At 40.4% G+C, this 23,000-nt stretch overlaps 1 protein-coding gene across 3 annotated transcripts in view; it reads left to right on the top strand.

Annotated features, from left to right (window-relative positions):
* LOC118387143 (disks large-associated protein 2-like) overlaps positions 1-23,000 on the top strand; it is a 252,165-nt gene that overhangs the window by 147,520 nt on the left and 81,645 nt on the right. For 2 of the 3 annotated variants that reach the window (XM_052524032.1, XM_052524031.1), the window contains exon 6: positions 13,365-13,421. In XM_052524032.1, coding sequence (XP_052379992.1) covers positions 13,365-13,421 — 57 coding nt within the window. Of the gene's footprint in view, positions 1-895; positions 6,568-13,364; positions 13,422-23,000 lie in introns of those variants that run through there. The other variant, XM_052524033.1, reaches the window with a different exon arrangement.

The following is a 23,000-nucleotide window of genomic DNA, read 5'->3' as shown; positions in this document are numbered from 1 at the left end:
CCTGGTGCAGCACTATGGGGGGGGTTTACCCGCCACTGGGGAAACTACACATGTCTTATCAACCTCATGGTGAGGGACCTGACATGTTCAATAGGGTTCATAACTGCTTCTCGGCCCAATGACTTGAGTTGTGATTCTTTCATTGCCTTTTCATCTTTTCTGTTGCACAAAAAAACAAAACAAAAAAACAATAGGAAAACACTTAGTCGTGTTCTTTAACGAAACATGCTTTAATGATTTCATTCGGAGAATGGTCTTTTAATTTGAAACTGATTGGTAATGATGGTTTATATTAGGAACCAACAGGGTTCCACTTCCCAGGGTGCAGTGCAGTGAAAAGAGGGAAAGACTGTGGAAGGTAGATGTTCATTGAAATGAGTGAGAAGGCAGTGTGAAAACCGAAAAGCCTACAGTATGTGAGTTAAAATGCATCGCTCAAATGGCTCGGTGTACCTGGTTGAATAATTCCTTTATGCATTTTAGTGTACCAGAGCTGTGTTAGAGAGCATAACAATTCTAGAGACCACTTCAGTGTCTGAAGGGCACCTCTTCATTAAGTTTTACACTTTTCGGGTTTGAACAATCACAAATGGATCTGATAAAGGAATCTCAAATGCATCATCTGATTCAAGGGTAATGATATTCGCAGGAGATTAGCGATCAACAAATAGTCTACACCATTTCTACTCCATGTTCTCAATGCAATGATTTCATCTGATATATCAACTGGAGTTATAGGGTAGTTGTGGTATTTTACTCACATACTGAATGCATATTGTAGGTATATGTATGCCCACTCTAGGTTTGAAAATTTGGGCATTACAATTACATAACACTCCAGCTGTTCCCTCCCTTTGAATGTCCCTCTATTTGCATATTCAAATTTGTCTTCCAGAGGGATATGATATGCTGGAAGGCACTTCTTTGCTAAACGAGGACATGATAGAAGACGACGACGGGGCCAGCTCCTCGGCCTATGAGGAGTTGGAGCGCCTAGAGAGGGAGAACGCTGTAGCTCGCAGCCAGCACAGCACCAGCTCCACTGTAACTGCCATTTCTGTCCCCCCGACCTCGCCGCCTGCCTACCGGATCCCTGATGCCCCCTCCATAGCCGCCCCAGATCCCCCTGTACCTCAGGCCATCCAGGCCTTTAAAGAGTCCGCCAACATGGTGGCCGCCTTCAACATACAGTGGAAAGACGAGATCTCGGCTATGCGCTATGAACTGGCCGAGCTGCGCAGGGACGTGTGCGGCGAACTCAAAACTTTCAACAGCAACTTTTTCAACTTCACCCAGTGCTACAACTTGTGGACGATGTGCCGCGAGAGCGCCAGTGACAGCTCAACACAGACCGGGGACCGGGTGTCTGTGGGCATCCAGGCTGGCACCAGCGGGCTCATCAGGCAGAACACAGAGGACAAGTCTGTCATGTGCCAGCCTGAACCAGCCCCCTTTAACCTCATAAACCTGATGGACCCTCCCCGCATCGAGATCACTGGGGATTCAACGCCAGAGGAGGAAGCCAGTAGCCCCACTAGCTCTCGGCTATCGGAAGATTTTTCAACATGGGACAACAGGGAGCAGAAAATACGCAAGCGCTCTTCGGGTGGCAGCCGCAGGAGTGCCAGTCTGGAACTGTGGAACAGGAAGTACACCAGTGGGCCCATGTCATACCTGTCAATGTCATTCTAATCATTCCCATGATACAACCCAGAAGAAATACAACATGAAGGGGTTTCCCCTTAACAACCCCCAGAGAACCAGAACAGGAGCCAAGGCGAAAAACGCACACTATGTACACAGCAAGACAGGCAGGGCACTAATGTTGCTGAATGTCCCTTTACTATGGAGACATCTAGTTGTTGGCTTGTCATTCTCAGAGCAAGTAATGACCACATTGAACTAATCAATAATAAGGGTCCTGTAATGCCATTATCAAGGGATGCCATTAATACCTTGGATTGTGAAAGACGATTATTCGAATGTTACTTCTACAGTCTTGATCCCTAAGCACCACTGAGTGGCTTTCAGCACCTCTCTAACTAGGCTTCTGTGCATCAGATATTTAAAAAGTGTCTTGTGTGACACTGAGTCAACAGTTTGACTGTTTGAGATCAGCAGATGAGGAGGTTGGTGCTCAATCCACCTTAAATAGACAGGGAATGTACTCTCTCATCTGCGCTTATGTAAGGTAGCTTATAGCATGTAGCCATTCCATGAGGTGAGGTTTAAAAGCCTTGACACCACTAAGACTAATTGAATGCACAAAATGACTTTATATATGTTTGTAATTTAAATATACGAATTGAATATAACGGCCTAGTAACTTTTCAGTCCCCTAATCATAGGTCCTATCCCATCCCTTTGGTTACACCAATCGGATCCTTTTAAATCTGAGAACAACAAAGAAGTAGGAGCTAGGCAACGGGACTAGGAAACATTATGAAACCGGCGACAGATAACAGACTGCAAATCTGCATGCATCTGAATTAAAGAGAAAAAATTGTCACAAAACTTCAACCCTAGACTTGTTTGGTATTAACTGAGCCATGAAATTCCAGTAATGTGGTGGCTTGTTTCTTAACCTTATTCATTCCAGTTTCTTCTCATGTAGAAACCTAAGCACCTGATTATACTGAAATGATACTGTGAATAACTTTTTAAATCCCAATTTGTAATGATTAAATCAAAAAGAAAGATCATATTTGTGAATAGGTAGATTCAATGTAAAGTAAATCAAATCTATAACCATTCCCTAACCATTCCCTGTGTCAACGTACAAATGTATATTTTTCAGTAACATTTTGTGTAGTTAGTTCATGAAAATGGGCATTTTGAAAGCCCTAAATCTTATTTTGATTGGAGAAAAAGGGAACAGTAGAATGTACAAAAGCTGTATACACCTTATAGCCTAATATTGAAATTATTCTCAGTTTTTGCAACAAAATAGGAGATAATTCTAATTTCATTCAATGATGTTACCGTATTATATCTAACATTCATTAAGCAATTTAAAGTGTAGTGTTTCAATTTTAAAATATTTCCTGATTTTACATAACTTACCATTTTAAGGCAGCAAGGTAACTCCTACATTTTAGTTAGCCAGCTGCCTTAACTAAAAAAAGGTTTACGTTAACTCAGTATTCATTGCATTGTAATATACATAAGTCATACAACTTAACATTTAAAGTTAGACATTTAATATTTTTAAGTTGAAACAGCTAACATGTTTAATTTTAGTTAACCCAACATTTTTCTCAAATTTAAAATCTAAAGAAATGAACAAAAATCTTGCAATTTTATTCCAGTGTCCAACAAAGAGGAACTAAGTCTGCATTTACACAGTCAGCCCAATCTTCATCTTTTGCCTAATTATTGTCAGTAGATCTGTTCTGATTGGTCAAAAGATCAGAATTGGGCTGTCTGTGTAAACGCAGCCTAAGAGACCACACAAATGACCGTGACTAGCCAGGGTTTAGCATTATCTGAGTATGAATGTATCAGCTTAACTTCATTCCAGCACAAGCTATGTTACATGTTTCAACCCTATGTGTGTATATACACGTATACTGAACAAATATATGAACGCAACATGTAACGTGTTGGTACCATGTTTCATGAGCTGAAATAAAAGATCCCCGAAATGTTACATTTAAAGTTTATTTCGCTCAAATTTCACGCACAATTTTTTAAAACATCCCTGTTAGTGAGCATTTCTCCTTTACCAAGATAATCCATCCACCTGACAAGTGTGGCATATCAAGAAGATGATTAAACAGCATGATCATTACACAGGTGCACCTTGTGCTGGGGACAATAAAAGGCCACTCTACATTGTGCAGTTTTGTCACACAACACAATGCCACAGATGAATGTGCAATTGGCCTGCTGACTGCAGGAATGTCCACCAGAGCTGTTGCCAGAGAATTTAATGTTACTTTCTCTACTATAAGCCGCCTCCAACGTAGTTTTAGAGAATTTGGCAGTACGTCCAACCGGCTTAACAAACCGGCATACCACGTGTAACCACGCCAGCCCATGACCTCTACATCCGGCTTCATCACCTGTGGGATCGTCTGAAACCAGCCACCTGGACAGCTGATGAAACGGAGGGGTATTTCTGTCTGTATTTCTGTCCCCCCTTTTGTGGGGAAAATGAATTCTGATTGGCTGGGTCTGGCTCCCCAGTGGGTAGGCCTGGCTCCCAAGTGGGTGGGCCTATGCATTCCCTGGCACACCCATGGCCGTGCCCCTGCCTAGTCATGTGAAATCCACAGATTAGAGCCTAATCAATTTATTTCAATTGACTGATTTACTTATATGAACTGTAACTCAGTAAAATCACTGAAATCGTAGCATGTTGCATTTAAATTTTTGTTCAGTATACTATTTTTGTAAAGACATAAAATGATTGCATATATTCCAAGTTTAGGACATTCATAAGATTGTGACCATACTGTGTTCTTACATTACACCTCTAAGAGGGCTTAACACAAGCTAAACTCGTAACTATCTTACATGGTCCTAAATCAACCACTGCACCTTTGACCCAGTGGAGTTTCATTCATTACTCAAATGCATCACCGTCTAGTGTGTTATATGTCTTAAACATCTCCTATTCAGTCCTCGGCAATGAGACAATCAGAGGGCATAGTTGCCCTATACCTCTTCCTCAATGTTTCCAGAGGTATGTGATGCTATTGTACTCCTGAATGTACTAACACCGCCTTCACTAGTGATGGCCAAGCCAGGCTCTATGGAAACCTTAAAAGGTGGAGTCCTCAATTATCTTCTTTTAAGTGTTTCTAAAAATATATATATATTTGATTGGTCATGACCCAGTCACGTGACACACATAACCACTCATCCCATCCATTGTCACATCATACCAACATGGCTTATCAATGTAATGGTTGGGGGCTTATGGAAACTTTGTCCACCTGAAACCACTCCAAGTTCCACAGCGCTTCTATACATGGACGTACCCTCCAGAGCAGGAATGTTACAGAGGCATGTGCAAATGACACCACTAAGCTAAATCCCTCAAATACTTTATACAGATGAGATGGTTCACCCTACAGATGTTTTACTTCATCTGGAAAGTGCATCTTTTTATTTTACAATTTTTTTCATGACCAAAATACATTACTTGAGAAACACATGGCACTTTGGAATTATGACATTTACACCAAGTGTACCAGAAAAAGGATGTTGAAAAGATGATAACAGCCACAACAATATAAGATAATAGATATTATTTACCCACCTGGCTACTGTAACTCAATGGGCCCAAGATCTTTGACCTTGCAGTGGATTGTTTTTTGTCCTTGACTTGTTACAGTACCACACCACCTGTTGGATGTCTATAGGATTGTTGGGCTGACAGTGGTCCATCCTGTCATAGAAAACAAACAACTTCCACTGTAACTATACCAGTTTTTCTCTTTGCAATACAGGAGTAACAATATACACATTTCATAATTTTTTTCCCGATTGTTGTTGACCCAGATTTCCAAAACAAAAAGGATCTTGAATGTTCTCTGAATGTGTTCCCCATGAGAAAATAGCCATGGGTTGGCTGACATTTCCTGTTGTTTAAGAGGATAAATAAGACTGAGAGCATCACACAAATCAACAGTTACAATTTGAATCTATTAATTATTTCATGAAAAAAGAAAAGGAAAAACGGACTGGTCTTATAAACACTAGCATTCATATTTTCCTCTTTTCGCTCGGAATGACAAAGAGGACAGAATGCAGTGGCTTCCTCTCCATCCTTTCCAGTCTAGGGAGGGAGACTGATAATAAGGTGCTGAATCTATGATGGGGGCAGGTTAACTCTTGATATATCTCAAAACTACATTCATTCATTCTATGCAAGTCCTATGTCCTTTTCTGTTGTTTTGTTTCAGGTTATGGTCAGTTTTGAATTTGTTATTAGGTCTTTGGGTTTGTTTTCCTCATACAAGTCTTTAACACTGGAAAGTACATATCATGAACAAATGAATTGTGCAGAGGCATTAATGGTAGAGAATATGTTGCATGAAACTCAGGCAATGCATATTCATTTTGTTGCTTTTTTTTAAAGATCTTGATGTACAAAATGTGTGATATTTTTTATTATTGTCAACTATTGATATAATGTCATATCAGTTAGCAAGAAAGATAGAAAGTACGATTCACAATTATTGCATCATGTAGTCAGAAATTACAACATTCCACCCAGAATTACTTGAAATGTAGCAAAGTGCTGAGAATAATATTTATATTTGGTCAGGAAAACATTGGGCGAAGAATTGTACCTCGATTACAAATAATAAAAGTAAAAAGATGTTGGCAGAGGTATGTCTTTTCAAATTGTATTTGTGTCATGAAAACTTATCATGACCTCTTTTGAGTAATGGGACCATATTAATTATATCATATCTGATCTGTTTATTTCCAGTTATGCTGCTACTTACTTAATGGGCCCCCGACATCTTTGTTTTTATTTAGACGTCTTATTGCTGTACAGAGACCTGACACAAATACTGTGCTGCCCCTTTGATGGCCAGTCTTGGAGTCCATGGGTTTGGATTGGAATCTATATATATATATATATATATATATACAGTGCCTTGCGAAAGTATTCGGCCCCCTTGAACATTGCGACCTTTTGCCACATTTCAGGCTTCAAACATAAATATATAAAACTGTATTTTTTGTGAAGAATCAACAACAAGTGGGACACAATCATGAAGTGGAACGACATTTATTGGATATTTCAAACTTTTTTAACAAATCAAAAACGGAAAAATTGGGCGTGCAAAATTATTCAGCTGAGAGTGATCATGGGCCTCTTGACTGCATCTCTGATCAGTCTTCTCCTTGTATGAGCTGAAAGTTTAGAGGGACGACCAGGTCTTGGTAGATTTGCAGTGGTCTGATATGCCTTCCATTTCAATATTATCGCTTGCACAGTGCTCCTTGGGATGTTTAAAGCTTGGGAAATCTTTTTGTATCCAAATCCGGCTTTAAACTTCTTCACAACAGTATCTCGGACCTGCCTTGTGTGTTCTTCATGATGCTCTCTGCGCTTTTAACGGACCTCTGAGACTATCACAGTGCAGGTGCATTTATACGGAGACTTGATTACACACAGGTGGATTGTATTTATCATCATTAGTCATTTAGGTCAACATTGGATCCTTCAGAGATCCTCATTGAACTTCTGGAGAGAGTTTGCTGCACTGAAAGTAAAGGGGCTGAATAATTTTGCACGCCCAATTTTTCAGTTTTTGATTTGTTAAAAAACTTTGAAATATCCAATAAATGTCGTTCCACTTCATGATTGTGTCCCACTTGTTGTTGATTCTTCACAAAAAATACAGTTTTATATCTTTATGTTTGAAGCCTGAAATGTGGCAAAAGGTCGCAAAGTTCAAGGGGGCCGAATACTTTCGCAAGGCACTGTATATATACATATATATGAATAAAAAATAGACGAGACTGTTTAAATACAAATTCATTTTCTGTCCCTAAAGAGTTTTCTCCTCCTGTATTTACGATTTTCTAAGAAAATGAACACATTGCTTTAAGGTTACAGTGCCTTCAGAAAGTATCCATACCCCTTGACTTATTCCGCACTTTGTTGTGTTACAGCCTGAATTCAAAATGGATTAAATAAAACATGTTCTTGTCCATCACGCAATACCCCATAATAACAAAGTGAGAACATGATTTTAGAGATTTTTGCAAATGTGTTGCAAATTAATTACTTAAAAATCATACAATGTGATTTTCTGGATTTTTGGTTTTTGATTTTTTTAGATTCCGTCTCTCACATTTGATGTGTACCTATGATAAAAATTACAGACCTCTACATGCTTTGTAAGTAGGAAAACCTGCTAAATCGGCAGTGTATCAAATACTTGTTCTCCCCACTGTATATTTGGCCTTGTGTTCTAGGTTATTGTCCGGCTGAGAGGTGAATTAGTCTCCCAGTGTCTGTTGGAAAGCAGACTGAACTAGGAATTCCTCTAGGATTTTTCCTGTGCTTAGTTATATTACGTTTATTTTTTTATACAAAAAAACTCCCTTGTCGACGACAAGCATGCCCATGACATGATGCAGCCACCACCAGCTTGAAAATATGAAGAGTGATACTCAGTGATGTGTTGTGTTAGATTTGCCCCAAACATAACGCTTTGTATTCAGGACAAAGTGAATTTCTTTGCCACATTTTTTGCAGTTTTACTTTAGTGCCTTATGGCAAAACAAGATTCATGTTTTGGAATATTTTTATTCTGTACAGGCTTCCTTCTTTTTACACTGTCTTTTAGGTCAGTATTGTGGAGTAACTACAATGTTGTTGATCCATCCTCAGTTTTCTCCGATCACAGCCATTAAACCATGTAACTGTTTTAGTCACCATTGGCCTCATGGGGAAATCACTGGGCGGTTTCTTTCCTCTCTGGCAACTGAGTTAGGAAGGATGTCTGTATCTTTGTAGTGATTGGGTATACATCCAAAGTAATTAATAACTTCACCATTCTCAAAGCGATAATCAATGTCTGCTTTTTAAAAAAACGATCTACCAATAGGTGCCCTTCTTTGCGAGGCATTGGAAATCCTCCCTGGTTTTTGTGGTTGAATATGTGTTGGAAATTCACTGATCGACTGACGGATCTTACAGATAATTGTTTGTGTGGGGTACAAAGATCAGGTAGTCATTCGTAAAATCATGTTAAACACTATTGTAATGGTTTTCTGGGGAAAGAGAGGCGGACCAAAATGCAGCGTGGTTAGTTTTGTGCATCTTTAATAAAGATGAAAGTACAACAATCTACACAACAAGAAACGTGAAAAAAAACAAAACAGTCCTATCTTGTGCCACAAACACAAAGACAGGAACAATCAACCACAAAACCCAACACAAAACAGGTTACCTAAATATGGTTCCCAATCAGAGACAATGACTAACACCTGCCTCTGATTGAGAACCATATCAGGCCAAACATAGAAATAGACAAACCAGACACACAACATAGAATGCCCACCCAGCTCACGTCCTGACGAACACTAAAACAAGGAAAACACACACGAACGATGGTCAGAATGTGACAACTATTATTGCTCACAGAGTGAGTTCATGCAAGTTATTATGTGACTTCTTAAGCAAATTTCTACTGCTGAACATAATTAGGGGTTGAATACTTGTTGACTCAAGACATTTCAGCTTTTGATTTTGTATTAATTTGTAAAAATAAATATATTGACATTATGGGCTATTGTGTTTAGGCCAGTGACTCAAAATCCATTTTAAATTCAGGCTGTAAAAATGTGGAAAAAGTGGAGTGGTGTGAATACTTTCTGAAGACACTGTATAACAAGCAAATGTTCTAATGGCACTTTCAAGGCTCTTCTTTGTTTGGTTCTTTATTAAAGCCGAGGACATTTGGCAGGCAACAGGTCCATCATGTTTTGTTTTTTGAAAGCATTTTAATGTTCAAGTCAACCTCCAGGGTTAGAGGTATGATCACCATACCTGTTCAGGTTTCATTCTTATTTGCTATGGGTTGACCACTGCTTAATTAAAAATATCTGTTTTATTTCATTTAGGCTGCATTGGTTGACTTACTATGTTTTATTATTTTTATTTTTGCAAATTCTTATGTTTAATTGTGAAATATCAGTTGTTACAACTTTGCCTTATGTATTTTTTCATAAATCAATATATAAAATAATGAAAGAAGGTAAAAGATGTTTGATCTTGAAGGTGTTTTGTATGGTTGTGTAGTTTTTCCGCAATTTCTGTGGGGATCATAGCTTTACAATGGCAATCAAAAATAATTGCTAAATTGCTACAAAAGTCGTTGCAAACTGATTTTAAAAATCACAGTGGGTATAAGAATAATTAATAAAGCATCTCATTAAATATAAATGATCTGGAAAACGGCACACAAAAGTTACTCTGATTCACACACAGCATGGGCCAGGCACAGTATCTATGGCTTTGATCATTTCAATGAGTTTTATTTTTGTACTAAGCTATCACCTTTTTTATTTTTTATTCTAGGCGCCCGCAGTTTAGCTGGGGGGCGTAGAGCGTACGGCAGGTCTGGTAGGGGACCATTTTCTTATACTTTTTTATATGTTGTTAATATATTTGTTCACATCAGTTTTGTCCCACCTTCCGGTATTTTAATGAAGTACGAATCATCACTCTCCAGTTATTTGTCAGTAATATCATCATATTGCTTTACACAAATTCGATTAAACATTTACATTTACATTTAAGTCATTTAGCAGACGCTCTTATCCAGAGCGACTTACAAATTAAAGACCAATTCAAAGTTTACAATTATGATATCATTTCGATGCTACCTTTATAAGATTGGTACCTTTATAAGATTTAAACATAAAATATAATTCCATTGGAGACATCTTAAGCACGACATCTTAAGCACGACATCTTAAGCACGTTTTAAGCATGTAACCCAGATTAAGTCCCCACAATTTTTTTGTAGTTTTCATTCAATAGTCACACATTTGGCTTTCATTTGTTTGTTATTTATGTTTGTCCTGACCTGTTTATTATACCTTTTAACGTTATTATGATGATGATGATGATGATGATGATTGGTATCATTAACATGAGGCATAGCATTAGCATCAGAATTAGCATTGTTAGAGTTATTATTAACATTATAGTATTTGTATTTCACATGAATCCCCTTCTTGATTTACTCAATATTTGTTTCAGTTTGCCCAACAGTTTTTATTTGAGGAAAAGGGGCGGAGTAATTAGAGCTGGAACGTCTCAATTGAGCAGGAGCCTACCTCCTGTTTCTGTAGAGTGAGACAGCTTGATGTACAAGTACACCCCTGGACAGGATACTCGTCTATCACAGGGCCATTTTAGGAAAAGCCAGTTATCAATCTAACTCATGAGATGCCGATCCGCAGCAAGGCAAACCAGTGACAAGTCAATGTCGCCATCAGATAGGATTAAAAACAGTACTACATTACCCTCACAAGTAGGCCTACACAGATCTTGATCTTTTTATAGGTGCATACTCATCACAGAGTGGAATTAGAAAGGTAATTCTGCTTCAAACAGGTAGATATCTATAATGTGAACAAGCTGATCTATGAACATGAATGTGAACTTGAAGCTTTGTGGAAGATGCATAACAAATTATCACTTTTGCAAGCATCTTACAATGTTCTTAAACATTGTTTTTGAACTTGCATTAACTTTACACTGCTACTGACTGCTACTAAGGACTTGAAGATATCCATCTACAAGTGACAGAGAGAAGTGGATAATCTGAAGACTATCCACACCAGCACAGTAGTGCAAAGCAGAAGCAAATATTGTAAAACAAAGGGAGGTTTCCTCAAGTACAAGTTTACATTGTTGAAACACTTATCCAGCCCATTGATTTGTAAAGATTTGTTGTGTTATTCCATACATGAAAGGTTAATCCACTTTGCATCCATGGGGGCATCACCACTGTATGTATATATGTATGTGACTATGGAAAACATGGTTGTTTTTTCTACTTTCAACTGAAAGAGAATCAACATCACCGGCTCTTTAACTCAGAAAACCAGCAGTAGTGGAGTCAGCTGGACCATAACGGACTGTCTTCATCCTCAACCTGTCCTCTATCGAGTTTGTCCTCTATCCAACCATCTATCCATCTTTCACTCCATCCATTCATTATTCCACTCCATTCCCTTTGGCAAAGCACCTATCATATGCAGTACCTTTAGCATTCAGTCTAACATACCATGGGAAGTTTGTTGAATTTCTCTAATTTTAATTGATCACTTTTTGTGAGGAAACTATTAATTTCCTCCATTTTAATTGCTTTTTTTTGGTCAAGATCAGGAACAAAGGACCTGTATTTAAATGCAGGTCTGTTCACCATTTTTCTAATCTGAATTGGTCCCAGTTATTCAGCATGATGAATACCCATACCCAACTGCTCGTGATCAATCTGCTGCCCCCATGCTCATGTTGCTTGTCAGTCATCCCATGACACCATTACACTAGTACCATCCTGACCTGAGAAAGATCACCTTCCCTCCAGTCTTACTGCCAGGCTATGGCAGGGGGCCGCCAATGGCTCAGATGGATGGAGGTAAATGGAGAAGAGTGTCTGGCTGTTAAAATGCCCACAACGATGTGGCTGATGTTTTTGACCACCAGGAAACAATGGAAAAGGTCTGAGAGTTCCTCTGGACAGAGAAGGAGTCAAAGGCAGACTGATCAGTCAGCATATGATAGACAGAACAAATATAAGATACTGTAGTAGAAATACTTTTAATTAGGTGGCCCTTAAATAGCTACTCTCAAACTCTTTAGTAGAGTGTAATTTTACTCTGCACCGGTGCATTATTACTATAGACACGCCTGCAGACAGTGATGGAATTGAATCTCTCTAATTGATTGCAACTGTCTGTACTTACAGGTACTGTCCTAGCAGACCCACTTTGTCTAATTTGCTCTGACACTTTGCTGTCTGAACCTCATGGCCCTCTGCAAATCTGCTAAACACTACTGCAACTTCTTGACAGATCTTGTTCCAATTCAATCTCATGTTTATGTGGTGTTTGTCTGGCAGACTCGTTAATTGAATGTTTGATTGATGTGTCTTTCTCCTTTATTTGTCCTTCCTCTTTTAACATATTTCTCAGCTGATTAGTCCAACCCATTTTTTTAATCCTCATTATAAATAGTTGTTTTTTATATTCATTTAGTCTCTCTCTTCTTTTATCTTTTATGTGCTCATGCCTCATTACCTACAATCTACCTCTGCATGTATTTTGTTATTTGTACATTTACTCATGTATTTACCTTTAACTGGTTATGTTGATGATCCTGTCTCATCTCTTGTTTACTTTCTCATGTGTGACTATTTGTTCCCGTGGTGTGCATCAGGGCACAGTTCTGTGTTCTGTGAGATTAGTAGATATTTCTGCATGTTTTTCTCTGTGTAATCATGCAGAATAGACTTTTCAGCACAGCCTAATATCTGTGGTTCCACCAGTCATAACTGAAAACAGTCTCGATGACACTGTTGTGTTAATGTTCTTGTTGTGGATGGGAACACGGCAAACGTTAAAAACTGTGGACCATCCCAGCACTGCAATGTCCACGTTTTTCTTTGTTATTGATTGATCAAATATGATCAATGGGAAGAAATGTATGTGTATATCACGTGAAATATGTCTGACTCTCGCTTGACTGTGATCCTGATACGAGTGTTGGCCTGAGGCATGGTAGGTACTGTTATAGTCAGATAAACTATGTGGATGTGTCTCTCCTGGCCCTTCTTTCCCCCTTACTAACTGGTGTTGCCTATTCTTTCCAGGGATCCAGTTTCGTCTCCCTTCTTCCTGCAGTGTGGACCGAGCCGATCCACCTCCAGGTAAGAAAGCCCTCATCACCTTCACCAATCCATACATTGCAACATTGCCAGTGTTAATGAAGTGTTAAGTCTAACAGCAAAAAGTGTCTATATTGTCCCACTCTACATAGAGTAAAATGTTTTAATGTGTTCACTTCTTAACACTTTAGGGTTTAAAATGATGCTTTACAAAATAAACTTTTTCAGTGTGAATAGTCAACTCTAATATCAATCAATCAATCAATCAATCAAATGTATTTATAAAACCCTTTTAACATCAGCCGATGTCATAAAGTGCTGTACAGAAACCCAGCCTTAAACCCCAAACAACAAGAAATGCAGATGTAGATGCACGGTGTAGAATACAGTTGGTGGGCTGATCATTATCTAATCTCAGCTATTTCAACTGATGATGGAAATCCTGAGCTGCCTGCCGGTCATTGGTTAGCTTGTGGTGGTGTGATACTAAGCATAGAATTAGAATACTAGGATGGAAATGAACCTTATGACGGAATAAACGTCAGCCATTTTGGTCAAGGAGTTGGTCAACCGTGGTTTGCAAGAGCTTTGATAAGATATTGTGTAAAATAATGTTTGTTAGCTAGCTAGCCAGTCAGTATTAGAGGGATGATTCCATGCATTTTTCAAATTAACTACCAATATGCCAACATTCCATTCAAACAATGCAGTCAATCCACAGCCATGCACTGGCTGAAATGAACAAAAAAATAAGCTCAACATGTGAAGTTTTGGTCCCATGTTTCATGAGCTGAAATGAAAGATCCCCCCCCAAAAAATGTTTAATGTCTGTCCAATTTTGTGCACATATTTATTTACATCCCTATTAGTGAGCATTTATCCTTTGCCAAGATAATCACCAACATGACAGGTGTGGCATATCAAGAAGCTGATTAAACAGCATGATCATTACACAGGTACACCTTGTGCTGGGGACAATAAAAGGCGACTCTAAAATGTGCAGTTTTGTCACACAACACAATGCCACAAATGTCTCAGGTTTTGAGAGAGCGTGCATTTGGCATGGTAGTTGTCGACATATTCTAAGTCAGAGCCGTCCAGAGTAGTGATGTTGGACAGGTGGGCAGGTGCAGGCAGCGATCTGTTGAAGAGCATGCATTTAGTTTTACTTGTATTCAAGAGCAATTGGAGGCCACAGAAGGAGAGTTGTATGGCATTGAAGCTCGCCTGGAGGGTTGTTAACACAGAGTCCAAAGAAGGGCCAGATGTATACAGAATGGTGTCATCTGTGTAGAGGTGGATCAGAGAATCACCAGCAGCAAGAGCGACATCATTGATGTACACAGAGAAGAGAGTCTGTCCAAGATATAACATTATTTTTAGGTCATTTTTGTCTGTTTAAGTAGCTGGCTAGCTAGATTACTGCGATTCACATGTAGCTAGCTGATATTTATGAAGTGAAATGTTTGCTTTCTGTATATTTGGTTTTGTCTTTGTCCCGGCTGGAAGCAGGTTCAGTGAATGGGGAGGTGCAGCATGTGTGAGTTAATACAGTAGGGGAGTGTGAATGCTTCTCAAATGTAATCTTTTATGAGTTCTCCATGTTCTCGTCCTCACAAGAACGGACTCAAGAGAACGTCCTTGGAGAATGCACTCGAAGCATGAGAGTGGGGAGAACGGTAGTATGCATATTGAGATCATATAATGGCACTCGCAGGTTTCCAAGGATACGTAAATGTTGACATGTAATGTCTATTTGCATATATTTTAGATGCTATTTATACAGGGAATTGGCATAAAACCTTTATAAACAGTATGTATACCAATTCCCTGTATAAATAGCCTCTAAAACAGTGGTTCTTAACCTTGTTGGAGGTACTGAACCCCACCAGTTTCATATGCACATTCACCGAACCCTTCTTAATTGGAAAAATAAAATGATTTTTTCAAATTCAAAACATAGGTATATATTTTACTGGTGCACAAAATGAACCGTGCATCAACATCACTGTGTTCAAAGAACAAAATCATCAAAACATGATTTTCACACAAAAACATAATAATGAATATTTACTGCAAATCGGTGTGACTTCTGCTGTTGCCTTTCAGAGACCAGTTCAGAAATGCGCGGCTTCAATTTGGCAAGTGCCACTCTCATGTCATTTTCGCAACAAAGTCTGTTCCTTTTCTTCGTTTTTATGTCCAGCATCCTCAAAAATGATTGCTCGCAAAGATATGTTGTAACAAACGGTATGAAAATCTCCAGAGCTTTCTTAGCAATAACAGGGTACGTTACCATTTGTTGACACCAAAACGTTGAAAGCGTTGTTGTTCTGAAGAGTTGCTGTTGAACCTGGCTCTGCTGAATTTCAATGATTTCATTGAGGTATTCATCATTGACATCTGTTGTCTCAACACTAAACGTGAACGGCTGTCTCACCCAGGCTGGATATGACTCTCTTGTAGGGAAGTATCCGTCGAGAGACTTTGCAAGCTCATCTAAGTGCGTGGCAATTGCTTGCTTCAGTTCCGCGGGTACAGAAATGTCTCCGATTCCAGATACATCTTCGATCTTACTTACACAGTCGTCCAGCAGGGGAAAGTTTGCGAAGTTATTGTTCTCTGTTCGTCGTTTCCATAACGGTAGCTTTTTTTGAAAAGCCTTTTTTAAAAGCCGCTTCGATGATGTTGACTCCACCGCCCTGCATCTTTGGATTGAGATGATTGAGAGCTGCGAAGATATCGACCATGTACGCTAAAATGAGAATGAACTCAGAATTTTTGAAGCAATCTGCATGACAATGTTGGTGCTCTTGCAAAAACAGGGCTAATTCCACACGCACGGCAAAAACACGATTCAGCACCTGTCCGGGATAACCACCAAACGTTAGAATGGTACAGAAGTACCTCGAGAGCCCATTTCTTTACACAGCTCACTGAAGATGTGATGCCGCAGAGCACTAGTTCGCACATAGTTCACGCATTCCACTACCATTTTAAATACTTCTGCCAGTTTTGGAGGCAAGGTTTTTGTTGCCAGCGCATGCCTGTGCAGAATACAATGCGTAACAATGATGTGTGGTGCATCGGCTTTCACTAGCGCACCAAAACCAGACTTTCTTCCCAGCATGACTGGAGTTCCGGCCGAACAAACTGCAGAAACCATATCCCACAAAATATTGTTGTCTTTGAAGAAGTCATCCACAAGTTTCTTCACATCGGCTGCCTTAGTTGTTGTTGTAAGAGGCTTACAAAATAAAAAAATCTTCCTTTATCACGTCGTCTTTCACATAGCGCACGAATACAGCAAGCTGGCTTAGATTGGAAACGTCTGTGGTCTCGTCGAGTTGAAGGCAGAATTTTGCCTGGCTTGAAATCAGATCTGCAACTACTTGAGCCAAGATATCTTTGCTCATGTCCTCTATTCTGTCGCTGATGGTGTCATTTGAAAGAGGAATTTGGGATAACTTAAATTCAGCCACTTTACCCAGCATGATATGGGCCATCTTCAACACAGCTGGTTTTATGAGTGTTTCACCAATGGTGTGTGGTTTGCCCTACATTGCGATCAGTTAAGCAACTTCGTACGATGCTGTGAGGATCGGTTTGTTGATGGGTACAAAGCCGAGAACAGGCAGAGTAGCCTTTTCATCGAATCTGGCTCTCTTCACCTTGAATTCAGCGAGCGTTGTGTTCTTGTATTTTCCATCTCCATGCAGCTTAAGGAAGTGTTCTCTTAGTTTTTCCGGTGCTAGACTAGAATTGCTCAACTTGGCATTGCAAATCATGCAGTTAGGACACTGACTCCCATCACGTTCCGTTATACATGTGAATCGATATTGTACATATTCTTCCGACCACTTTCATTTTTTTGCTTGACATAGTAAGTATGAAGGGATTAAAATATTAAGAAAGAAATCACAAGACGTACCATCACGACAGTCACAAGTCGACTACTGATCGCACCAAATTCCCTGCAGCACAGATAGGCCAAGCGATGTAGCGTGATCACCTGCAGCCAATGATGGCCAAGCGGAGCGTGTCATCACGAATCATATGAATCGGATGTGTGTCTTGACCTCCGCCGAACCCCTGAGACTGACTCACCGAACCCCTGGGGTTCGATCGAACCCAGGTTAAAAACCACTGCTCTAAAATATATGCAAACAGACATTACATGTCAACATGTATGTTTCCTTGGAAAGTAAAGGCATGTGATATCAGAAATTGTAGAATTATTGTCTACCTAACATATTGTCATATATTTATACAGAGAATTGGTATAAAACCTCTATAGACTGTATTTGTAAAGGTGTTATACCAATTTGCTGTATACATCTGTATAAATATTTGACAACACTTCTACAATTTCTGCATATGTCAAATCAGGATTATGCTTCTACTACCATTCATTCCAATTAGACTGGTTTGTATTTCTCCCTGATCAATATGGCTGCCATCTTGACCCCATTCTGTAACTTGAAGGGTTTATGACATAGCCCCTCTAGTAACTTAATAGGATCTCTATGGTACTGAGGATATGTACTAAGCCTGAGCTGCCTGCTAGTCATTAGTTAGGTGGTGGTGGTGTGATAATGAGGATCTGTCCAATGTGTGAGGTCATCATGGCTCTCGATGTTGGTTGTGTAAAGCAGCTGGTGGTAGGAGTTAAACACGGTTCTGTGGTGACTGAGGGTAGGAGTTAAACATGGTTCTGGTTACTTGGAGGGTAGGAGTTAAACATGGTTCTCTGGTTACTTGGAGGGTAGGAGTTAAACATGGTTCTGGTTACTTGGAGGGTAGGAGTTAAACCTGGTTCTGGTGACTGAGAGGGTAGGAGTTAAACATGGTTCTGGTTACTTGGAGGGTAGGAGTTAAACCTGGTTCTGGTGACTGAGAGGGTAGGAGTTAAACATGGTTCTGGTTACTTGGAGGGTAGGAGTTAAACATGGTTCTCTGGTGACTTGGAGGGTAGGAGTTAAACATGGTTCTGGTTACTTGGAGGGTAGTAGTTAAACCTGGTTCTGGTGACTGAGAGGGTAGGAGTTAAACATGGTTCTGGTTACTTGGAGGGTAGGAGTTAAACATGGTTCTGGTTACTTGGAGGGTAGGAGTTAAACATGGTTCTGGTTACTTGGAGGGTAGGAGTTAAACATGATTCTCTGGTGACTTGGAGGGTAGGAGTTAAACATGGTTCTCTGGTGACTTGGAGGGTAGTAGTTAAACATGGTTCTGGTTACATGGAAGGTAGGAGTTAATCATGGTTCTGGTTACTTGGAGGGTAGGAGGTAAACATGGTTCTCTGGTGACATGGAGGGTAGGAGTTAAACATGGTTCTGGTTATTTGGAGGGTAGGATTTAATCATGGTTCTGGTGACTGAGAGGGTAGGAGATAAACATGGTTCTGGTGACTGAGAGGGTAGGAGATAAACATGGTTCTGGTTACTTGGAGGGTAGGAGATAAAAACATGGTTCTGGTTACTTGGAGTGTAGGAGTTAAACATGGTTCTGGTTACTTGGAGGGTAGGAGTTAACATGGTTCTGGTTACTTGGAGGGTAGAGGTTAAACATGGTTCTGGTTACTTGGAGGGTAGGAGTTAAACATGGTTCTGGTTACTTTGAGGGTAGGAGTTAAACATGGTTCTCTGGTTACTTGGAGGGTAGGAGTTAAACATGGTTCTCTGGTGACTTGAAGGGTAGTAGTTAAACATGGTTCTGGTTACATGGAAGGAAGGAGTTAAACATGGTTCTGGTTACTTGGAGGGTAGGAGTTAAACATGGTTCTGGTTACTTTGAGGGTAGGAGTTAAACATGGTTCTCTGGTTACTTGGAGGGTAGGAGTTAAACATGGTTCTCTGGTGACTTGAAGGGTAGTAGTTAAACATGGTTCTGGTGACTTGGAGGGTAGGAGTTAAACATGGTTCTCTGGTGACTTGGAGGGTAGGGTGTTAAACATGATTCTCTGGTGACTTGGAGGGTAGCAGTTAAACATGGTTCTGGTTACTTTGAGGGGAGGAGTTAAACATGGTTCTGATTACTTGGAGGGTAGGAGTTAAACATGGTTCTGGTTACTTGGAGGGTAGGAGTTAAACATGGTTCTGGTTACTTGGAGGGTAGGAGTTAAACATGGTTCTCTGGTGACTTGGAGGGTAGGAGTTAAACATGGTTCTGGTTACTTGGAGGGTTGGAGTTAATCATGGTTCTGGTGACTGAGAGGGTAGGAGTTAAACATGGTTCTGGTTACTTGGAGGGTAGAGGTTAAACATGGTTCTGGTTACTTGGAGGGTAGGAGTTAAACATGGTTCTGGTTACTTTGAGGGTAGGAGTTAAACATGGTTCTCTGGTTACTTGGAGGGTAGGAGTTAAACATGGTTCTCTGGTGACTTGAAGGGTAGTAGTTAAACATGGTTCTGGTTACATGGAAGGAAGGAGTTAAACATGGTTCTGGTTACTTGGAGGGTAGGAGTTAAACATGGTTCTGGTTACTTGGAGGGTAGGAGTTAAACATGGTTCTCTGGTTACTTGGAGGGTAGGAGTTAAACATGGTTCTCTGGTGACTTGGAGGGTAGGAGTTAAACATGGTTCTGGTGACTTGGAGGGTAGGAGTTAAACATGGTTCTCTGGTGACTTGGAGGGTAGGGTGTTAAACATGGTTCTCTGGTGACTTGGAGGGTAGCAGTTAAACATGGTTCTGGTTACTTTGAGGGGAGGAGTTAAACATGGTTCTGATTACTTGGAGGGTAGGAGTTAAACATGGTTCTGGTTACTTGGAGGGTAGGAGTTAAACATGGTTCTGGTTACTTGGAGGGTAGGAGTTAAACATGGTTCTCTGGTGACTTGGAGGGTAGGAGTTAAACATGGTTCTGGTTACTTGGAGGGTAGGAGTTAAACATGGTTCTGGTTACTTGGAGGGTAGGAGTTAAACATGGTTCTGGTTACTTGGAGGGTAGGAGTGAAACATGGTTCTGGTTACTTGGAGGGTAGGAGTTAAACATGGTTCTGATTACTTGGAGGGTAGGAGTTAAACATGGTTCTGGTTACTTGGAGGGTAGGAGTTAAACATGGTTCTCTGGTGACTTGGAGGGTAGGAGTTAAACATAGTTCTTGTTACTTGGAGGGTAGGAGTTAAACATTGTTCTCTGGTGACTTGGAGGGTAGGAGTTAAACATGGTTCTGGTTACATGGAGGGTAGGAGTTAATCATGGTTCTGGTTACTTGGAGGGTAGGAGGTAAACATGGTTCTCTGGTGACTTGGAGGGTAGGAGGTAAACATGGTTCTGGTTATTTGGAGGGTAGGATTTAATCATGGTTCTGGTGACTGAGAGGGTAGGAGATAAACATGGTTCTAATGACTGAGAGGGTAGGAGATAAACATGGTTCTGGTTATTTGTTTGGTAGGAGTTAAACATGGTTCTCTGGTGACTTGGAGGGTCAGAGTTAAACATGGTTCTGGTTACTTGAAGGGTAGGAGATAAAAACATGGTTCTGGTTACTTGGAGGGTAGGAGTTAAACATGGTTCTGGTTACTTGGAGGGTAGGAGTTAAACATGGTTCTGGTTACTTGGAGGGTAGGAGTTAAACATGGTTCTGGTTACTTTGAGGGTAAGAGTTAAACATGGTTCTCTGGTGACTTGGAGTGTAGGAGTTAAACATGGTTCTGGTTACTTTGAGGGTAGGAGTTAAACATGGTTCTGGTTACATGGAGGGTAGGAGTTAAACATGGTTCTGGTTACTTGGAGGGTAGGACTTAAACATGGTTCTGGTGACTTGGAGGGTAGGAGTTAAACATGGTTCTCTGGTGACTTGGAGGGTAGGGTGTTAAACATGGTTCTCTGGTGACTTGGAGGGTAGGAATTAAACATGGTTCTGGTTACTTGGAGGGTAGGAGATAAACATGGTTCTGGTTACTTGGAGGGTAGGAGTTAAACATGGTTCTCTGGTGACTTGAAGGGTAGTAGTTAAACATGGTTCTGGTTACATGGAAGGAAGGAGTTAAACATGGTTTTGGTTACTTGGAGGGTAGGAGTTAAACATGGTTCTGGTTACTTGAAAGGTAGGAGGTAAACATGGTTCTCTGGTGACTTGAAGGGTAGTAGTTAAACATGGTTCTGGTTACATGGAAGGAAGGAGTTAAACATGGTTTTGGTTACTTGGAGGGTAGGAGTTAAACATGGTTCTGGTTACTTGAAAGGTAGGAGGTAAACATGGTTCTCTGGTGACTTGAAGGGTAGTAGTTAAACATGGCTCTGGTTACATGGAAGGAAGGAGTTAAACATGGTTCTGGTTACTTGGAGGGTAGGAGTTAAACATGGTTCTCTGGTGACTTGGAGGGTAGGGTGTTAAACATGGTTCTCTGGTGACTTGGAGGGTAGGAGTTAAACATGGTTCTGGTTACTTGGAGGGTAGGAGTTAAACATGGTTCTGGTTACTTGGAGGGTAGGAGTTAAACATGGTTCTCTGGTGACTTGGAGGGTAGGAGTTAAACATGGTTCTCTGGTGACTTGGAGGGTAGGAGTTAAACATGGTTCTTGTTACTTGGAGGGTAGGAGTTAAACATGGTTCTCTGGTGACTTGGAGGGTAGGAGTTAAACATGGTTCTGGTTACATGGAGGGTAGGAGTTAATCATGGTTCTGGTTACTTGGAGGGTAGGAGGTAAACATGGTTCTCTGGTGACTTGGAGGGTAGGAGTTAAACATGGTTCTGGTTATTTGGAGGGTAGGATTTAATCATGGTTCTGGTGACTGAGAGGGTAGGAGATAAACATGGTTCTGATGACTGAGAGGGTAGGAGATAAACATGGTTCTGGTTACTTGGAGGGTAGGAGTTAAACATGGTTCTGGTGACTTGGAGGGTAGGAGTTAAACATGGTTCTGGTTACTTGAAGGGTAGGAGATAAAAACATGGTTCTGGTTACTTGGAGGGTAGGAGTTAAACATGGTTCTGGTTACTTGGAGGGTAGGAGTTAAACATGGTTCTGGTTACTTGGAGGGTAGGAGTTAAACATGGTTCTGGTTACTTTGAGGGTAAGAGTTAAACATGGTTCTCTGGTGACTTGGAGTGTAGGAGTTAAACATGGTTCTGGTTACTTTGAGGGTAGGAGTTAAACATGGTTCTGGTTACATGGAGGGTAGGAGTTAAACATGGTTCTGGTTACTTGGAGGGTAGGAGTTAAACATGGTTCTGGTGACTTGGAGGGTAGGAGTTAAACATGGTTCTCTGGTGACTTGGAGGGTAGGAGTTAAACATGGTTCTCTGGTGACTTGGAGGGTAGGAGTTAAACATGGTTCTGGTTACTTGGAGGGTAGGAGTTAAACATGGTTCTGGTTACTTGGAGGGTAGGAGTTAAACATGGTTCTGGTTACTTGAAGGGTAGGAGTTAAACATGGTTCTGGTTACTTGGAGGAGGAGTTAAACATGGTTCTGGTTACTTGGAGGGTAGGAGTTAAACATGGTTCTGGTTACTTGGAGGGTAGGAGTTAAACATGGTTCTCTGGTGACTTGGAGGGTAGGAGTTAAACATGGTTCTGGTTACTTGGAGGGTAGGAGTTAAACATGGTTCTCTGGTGACTTGGAGGGTAGGAGTTAAACATGGTTCTGGTTACATGGAGGGTAGGAGTTAA

Source organism: Oncorhynchus keta, chromosome 8 (genome assembly GCF_023373465.1).
Source record: "Oncorhynchus keta strain PuntledgeMale-10-30-2019 chromosome 8, Oket_V2, whole genome shotgun sequence".
In the NCBI taxonomy this organism is placed as follows: domain Eukaryota; kingdom Metazoa; phylum Chordata; class Actinopteri; order Salmoniformes; family Salmonidae; genus Oncorhynchus; species Oncorhynchus keta.
This window is presented reverse-complemented; position numbering and strand designations above follow the sequence as displayed.